The sequence below is a fragment of the Vipera berus genome (genome assembly GCF_964194415.1).
Source record: "Vipera berus genome assembly, chromosome: 1".
Lineage (NCBI taxonomy): Eukaryota > Metazoa > Chordata > Lepidosauria > Squamata > Viperidae > Vipera > Vipera berus.
Genome location: NC_138202.1, coordinates 119,025,581 through 119,033,045, shown reverse-complemented (window position 1 = coordinate 119,033,045; position 7,465 = coordinate 119,025,581). Strand labels below are relative to the sequence as shown.

Sequence of the window (7,465 nt, the reverse complement as noted above, 5' to 3'; positions counted from 1 at the left end):
TCCTAGTGGGCAATCACTTAAATATGAGCCAGCAGTGTGCTGCAGCTGCCAAAAAAGCCAACACAGTGCTAGGCTGCATTAACAGAGGGATAGAATCAAGATCACGTGAAGTACTAATACCACTTTACAATGCCTTGGTAAGGCCACACCTTGAACACTGCATCCAGTTTTGGTCACCACGATGTAAAAAAGATGTTGAGACTCTAGAAAGGGTACAGAGAAAAGCAACAAAGATGATTGGGGGACTGGAGGCTAAAACATATGGGGAATGGTTGCTGGAATTGGGTATGTGTAGTTTAATGAAGAGAAGGGTGAGGGGGGACATGATAGCAGTGTTCCAATATCTCAGGGGCTGCCACAAAGTAGAGGGAGTCAAGCTATTCTCCAAAGCACCTGAAAGCAGGACAAGAAGCAACGGATGGTAACTAGTCAAGGAGAGAAGCAACCTAGAACTAAGGAGAAACTTCCTGACAGTTAGAACAACTAACCAGTGGAACAACCTGCCTCCAGAGGTGGTGAATGCTCCAACACTGGAGGTTTTTAAGAGGAGACTGGACAGCCATTTGTCTGAAATGGTATAGGGTTTCCTGCCTTAGCAGGGGGTTGGACTAGATGACCTCCAAGGTCCCTTCCAACTTTATTATTATTATTATTATTATTATTATTATTATTATTATTATTATTATTATTATTATTATTATTATTATTATTATTATTATTATTCTATCTGGGCACATGTCCTTTGGCTTCCATTTTTATTTACTAGCAAAAACTATGGATTGATGGTTGTGAATGAACATTGTTGTACTACTGTAGTTGGGTAGAAGGGAGAGCTTTGGGGTGCATATCATTCCCTCTTTTAAAACATTTTCCTTAGATTAATTTTCATTTCCAGACTATAAGTATTAGAATAGTGATCAGGACAACTCATGAACATTAGAGATGTGTATACAAATTTTGACAGGTACGACTCAATAAAATACTGAATTGCTGTGAAATCTTGTAGCTTAGTTGTTCCCTCACAGTATTTGCCTTTTCCAATTCTTCATCTGAGTTGCATTTTTATTAGAGAATCTGAACAAAAATGAGATCTCTTCATGTGCAGGCTTCTGATCCTTCATCTGCTTATGATGAGTGGATCCTCACTCTTTTCAGAAATTCTAAAATTAATCTTGGAATATCTCCAGCATCCATAGTTTGCATATTTTCTGAAAAGCTTTCTACTTTTAAAATAATGTCCTTCATTATATTCACTGAATCATAGTGGTGATGGATAAATGAGAACATACAGCCCTCTCTGTTGAGCCGGGTGGCCATCCCTTTGCCCAAGGGGGCAGTTTGCAGTAGCCCACCAGCATGAAGAATGAAGAAGGCTATTGCTAAGCACATTGATTTGTGCTTCTTAGATTGTAAGCCACCCTGAGTCTTCAGAGAAGGGCAGGATATAAATGGGATTAAAACAACAACAACAACAACCCAGTTTTAATGTATTTGTTAATAAGATTTATATGGCCATCCAGGGCTTTTTTTCTCATAGAATGCTCAGAACGGAGTTCCGGCACCTTTTTTGGATAGAACCTTGTAGGGTAGGCAAGGTGGGTTGTATGACATGTGTGAGTTCCGGCACCTTTTTCTTTTACAAAAAAAGCACTGTGGCCATCCATCTCATTAGAAGTGACTCTGAGTGGTATACAATAATTAATACAGTAATATAAAAAACAATCCCATATAACTGGGCAAGAATCAGTCCCAGGGAACTCCTCTGGACCTGCATCGAGGCCGGTGTTCAGTTAAGTTTGATTTGAGTGATTTTGTTTAATCGATGCTGAGAAATTCCTCCACGTGTCCCTGCAAAATGTTTCCCAGGTCTCCATTTCTCATGAGGACTTTTGTCACTAACAACAGGCTTCAGGGGCAGCAGTTTGTGAGTGCAATAAGAGTGGAGAAGTACTACTGTTTCACTTCCCTACCATCAGAAGGTAGGCCTTGATAGAGACTCTGACCCATTTTCTATTGGGTTTGCCTTGGCTGTGTGCCACTTATGCTCTAGACACCTCTGTTCTCATTAGGCAGGATCCCTAAGAGGGACAAGGATTCCACAGAGAAGTGAGGCTGCATGGGTGCTATCTGCTTCAATGCCCCTTATTCCAAGCAGCAACCAAGGATTCAGATGAACGTTGCAACAGACTAACCGCAACAGTCCCCAGCACCTTCTGAAATGCATCAGGGTTCTTCAACTGTTAGAGGCAGACCCATTTAATGGTTCCAGCTTCCCTACAGTGGAGTATTTAGTGGATACTACAGAATCCCATGGAAATCAGGGCATGATCTCGCCATGACAAAGGGAGATCCCAAGAGTGTCCTCAGTTTCAGATCACATAATTTAGGCTTTGACAGGAACCAATTCTGCAATGTGACCACTACCCTGTATTTGGTTATGGATAATCTGAGATAGGTGCATGATTGTTAGGGTGGCCATTAACTTATGAACCACCTCAAATGTCATTCTTAGAGAAGGCAGGTTGGTTTCTGGTTTCATTAGGGATATACTCTGAGAATCTCCAGGGAGGAACTGTCTTAACTCTCTTTCTCCCAACCAAAGTATCTAAACTTCACTGTCTTTTGGTTCTTTGGAATGCAGTCCCTCCTTTCTGGGAATTCAGACTACATCCCACCATATTAGAGCATTTAAAAAAAACACAACACCAGAGACTTTGTATCAGAGATGTAGTGAGAAGATGAGTAAATAAAGGGGAAAAATAGTGTGATGTGATGAACAATAGGTACATATTCAAATATTTTAAACATTGTCTATCATGTTTACTAATTGGAATTAAAATTGGATCCTGAAATATCAGTATCATGTATCCCTAACCATGGAAGAAACATGTGCTGGTAACTCTTTTTATATGATGCTGAATTCAACACATTCCGAAGCTTCAATGGCTGCTTAGAATTGTCATTTTAGACACTGTAGTTTAAAAGTAAAGTTTCTGCTTCATCCAGAGAGTTTTTGTTAAACTTTTTATTTTCTGTGTAAATATTTTATTGAATTTTTTTAACATAACATAAATCATTATAAAACAGAATGTTGTCTGGGTAACATTTATAAAACAGTCCTTAACAATTAAATTCTATAATCTATGTTCCATATGTTAATTTCATTTGATTTCCCCTTTCCCCTACATATCTTTCTTTGCAAAACATTAGATTAAGACAGTTCTGTTTGCTTAACAACAGTTAAATATATAGTTTCAGTACTCCTATGTATCATTTTAATTGCCTTATCATAAATCCTGTCACCGTATTTATTTCAGCTTATTTCTCCCCACAAATTCTAAATACTTTTACCAGTAACAATCTTTTTTAGCACTTAACTATATTTAAACTGGTGGATTTCATTCTGTTTTTTTTCCATGCAAACCCTCTCATGATTTTATAATTCCCAATCAATAAGTAAAAAAAGTAAAAAGAAACAATAACAACAAAAAAAGAGAACAGCTTGTTTCTCCCTCCAAATTCTAGATTTTCTTATAAATAACAATCATTTCAACATTCCACTATATTTACATTAGTGAATTTAATTCTGTTTTTTCCATACATACCCTCTTATGCTTTAATTTCAAAACACGTTTTTTTATATTTTTCTTATCATCACATTTAAGTAGCTAAAATGTTTGCTTTTATTTACATCAATTCAACTCAGCAGAATAGAAAAAAAAACAAAGAGAAAAAAACAAACAAAACACAATTATATTGATTTGGAGGAAGAAAAGAAAGAAAATATTTCCCTCTAAGAGTAGTTTTTTTAAATTTTCCCATTTCTTAGCCATATTCAAACAAATGTTTCTTTTTGAAATATTCTTTCTGAAATATTGCATCCTTTTCCTGCTGTTTCATCATCCTTTGTTTCCCTACAGGGAATTTTTTCTCATTCTCTTCCTTATCTTCAAAGTTGTTTCCCATTTGGATTAAATCATAACTCTTTATTTTATATGATTCCATCTTTAAATTTCCATCCTCAAAATTATATTTAATCATCTCTGTTGTATTTTCCTGAGAACATTCTTGAAGTGAAATTAAATTGAAAATAAGTTGATTCATGCACTCAAAGTTCTTCTGCATTTCCTTGTGGTTTAAAGTCATTGTCCTTTGAATTTTTTGCTGCTTATCATATGTTTCCTTTTGTGAAATGAGCTGTTTATAAGATTCCTTTAAGTCTCTATCTTCAGAGGTTCTTTGAGTCATCTCTACTGTATTTTGAGAGATTTCTTGGAGTGAAATTAGGTTGGAAATAAGTTGGTTCATGTTTTCAAAGTTGTTGTGAATTTCTATGTAGTTTAAAGTCATTGTACTTTGGAATTGTTGTTGCTCATCGCAAGTTTCCTTTTGTAGAGTATTCATTGCTTCAGCTGTGTTATCCAATTTGTTTAAACAGGTGCATTCAAAGCTTAAGAGTTCAAAGGTAAAAAAAAAGAAAAAATTCTCCTCCACCAGCAGGGGTCAGCATTTGCTCATTTGTCATGTCTTTCTGGTTATTTTCCTTCTCTAAAATAGCAAATTTTGCTGCCCAAGTGAGAGAGAAGGAACGAAGTCCCCCTCCCCCTTTCCTTCTTCAGAGAACTCTTATTTTGGGGATTTTCTTCTTCAGGAAAGTAGGTAGGATAGAGAAAATCAATATTCTTACCCAGATTCAAGCATGCTGCTTTGCTATTCATTTAGTTTAACCGCTTGTGACTTTCCTTTGGTTCAGCTATGACTGGACAGGGCGTTGGCCAGCCTTTTCTTCGATTGGTTTCTGGGAGGCTTCTCCTGGACTGTTCGGAGAGACCGCCATCTCTCCTAAGTCCCTGGGATTTCCTTCCTTCAGTCCACCCCTTCAGGGTGGATTCTGGCCCCTTAGGGTCCCCAACAAAAAGAAATTTCAGCTGGAGGATCTGACGTTTTGGATTCTCCAACTGCTACACAGGAAGTCAAGTTTTTGTTAAACTTTTTAAACGTGGTCTTGATTATGTTTACAGAAGAGGATTAGCATAGAAATTCAAGAGAGGGAAGAGAGTTGCTGATTCTCTCTCTGGCTTGTGCATTAAACTTTTCACGCTGCTTCTGAGAAAAGGACTTTTGCCTGGCTGTGCTCTTTCACATTTTTATTACCTTGGAAGGCACCATTTTGTCAATCCATTGATTCCCTCTGGGTGCTGTGGGTGACATCTACTTGCTGATAGTCCAGCCATTCCCTTGCACCATCATGTTGATTTTTTAAAAATACAGACATGAAGAGAGTCTTTCAGCATAAATGATCAAATCATGGTGGACAGAAATAAAATTTATTGCTCAAGTACAAAATTATGAACAGTTCAGCTGGTGAGCAAAAGTTTTTGTCTAATCAGCATCTAATGAAAGTAAAGGCCAGTAGAAGATTTTATTAGGAGGTGTTGTTCCTGTCCTCCTGTGTGCAATTTTACAGGCTTTATTTCCAGGCTAAGTAGCAGTTCCAGTGCATAAATACTTCCATGTATGCTTGTATGCTTGTTGTTTGAGAGAGAAAGAATGGGATTATTTCTTAACCTCTTGGGAAAAAGAAAATGTTAATCATAACACTGAGCCTGGTGGCACAGTGGTTAGAATGCAGTATTGCAGGTTCACTCAGCTCACTGCCAGCAGATCGATCCTGACCGGCTGATGATTGACTCAGCCTTCCATCCTTTCGAGGTCAGTAAAATGAGGACCTACATTGTTGGGGGCAATATGCTGACTCTGCAAACTGCTTAGAGAGGGCTGTAAAGCACTATGAAGCTGTATATACTGTAAGTCTAAGTGCTATTGTTATAAATCATATGCTCAACACTAACTTTTGCTCTAAAGACTATACTTAAACATTGCATAATATTTTTCTATCTTTTCAGTGGTCTGTATTACAACTATTCCAATATATGCTAGTGTCTTGGCTCTGAGCTTCCTCAGACTTTAAGATGCACATCCCCCCCCATTAAATTACATCAAAATCACCTCTTCTGTTTAGAGATTCTGAGAACAAAATGAATTTCTCAGCAATTTTTGAATGGCTAATTTAACTTCCTTGTTTCTCAAGGTATAAATCAAAGGGTTCAGCAGAGGGGTTATAAAGACAAAAACGGTTGAGATCCATGTGTCTTGACCTAGTGAAGAAGCTGCCTTTGGTCTCAAATACACAAAACCAGCACAACTGAAGTGGGTGATCACCACAATGAGATGGGAAGCACAGGTGGAGAACATTTTTTTCCTTCCCAAACTGGAGCAGATCCTTAGGATAGCAGAAATAATATAGGCGTATGAAACAAAGGTCAATAGGACTGTGCCCAGCACAACAACAGCACATAAAAGAACCACCACCAGACGGGTTAGGGAAGTGTCAGTACAAGTCAGGCTCAGCACAGGGGAAATGTCAGAGAAGAAATGTTGGATTTCTTTTGGCCCACAAAAAGGCAACCTGAAAATAAGGATGCAAATAACTAGAGATATATAGCATCCTGTTAGATATGATGCAGCTGCTAGTTTGATGCAAACCCTTTTCTCCATCAGCACTTGGTACTGAAGTGGGTAGCAAATTGCTGCATACCGATCATAAGACATAGCGACTAAAAGGAAACAGTTGTTGGCTCCCAAACTAAAAAAGCAAAACATCTGCATGGCACATCCAAGAAAGGAAATGGACTGTCTGCCGGTCAACAGAAGGAATAGAAGTTTGGGGACAGTGACAAAGGTAATACAAGTTTCTGAGACAGATAATGCAAAAAGTAAAAAGTACATTGGACAATGCAGAGTCCGGTCTAGCCATATGACTGACATGATAGTGATGTTGAAAGACAGGATGGTGCCATAGGTGAGGGAGAAAATCGCAAAAAGTAAAGTTGATTTCTTTCCAAAACCCAGCAAGAGAAAATCATTCTCGGAACTGTCATTATTGTTTTTCATACCAGGTATAAAATTGCCAAAAATTGTCAAGAAAAAGGTGGGGAAGATATTTATAAATCATAAGATGATCCTTCAATCGTTTCCAATGAAACTAAATTTGATCTTTTGGTTCAGGGTTTTCACAGAAAAGGCAAGCATGCATGAAACAGGCAATCCACTTAAATGTCAGCAGGGACATCAGGTAAAATAGCTTTCCTTGTCTATAATGTAGGCAAATATAATAATAATATAAGGCAAAATAATGTAAGATACTGAACAAGTCAGATGATAGCTAATGCCACCACACACAAGTTCTTAATATTTCCTCTTCATGTGGCTACTAGTCATAACTATATTTGTATAACATTCCTGCTTCAGTTAATTATGCAAAAAAAATATTACTACCACAAACACAATCTTGCCCCCATTTCTTTTCCTGAAATTGAGTAGCACACTAAAAAAACCATGAAAATAAGCCCAAATTATACTAATTTCTTTCTTTTCAGGCTTTTAAAATATAAATCTGGTGACA

The 7,465-nt window shown here is 37.5% G+C and overlaps 1 protein-coding gene across 1 annotated transcript; it reads right to left on the bottom strand.

The window, feature by feature from the left end:
* Nucleotides 1-6,018: 6,018 nt before the first annotated feature.
* LOC308660266 (olfactory receptor 10K1-like) lies at nt 6,019-6,954 on the bottom strand (the record flags this gene model as incomplete). Its single annotated transcript, XM_081314522.1, has 1 exon — nt 6,019-6,954. One exon carries the CDS (start codon nt 6,952-6,954, stop codon nt 6,019-6,021), a length of 936 nt encoding a protein of 311 aa, XP_081170648.1.
* Between the last annotated feature and the right edge of the window lie 511 nt (nt 6,955-7,465).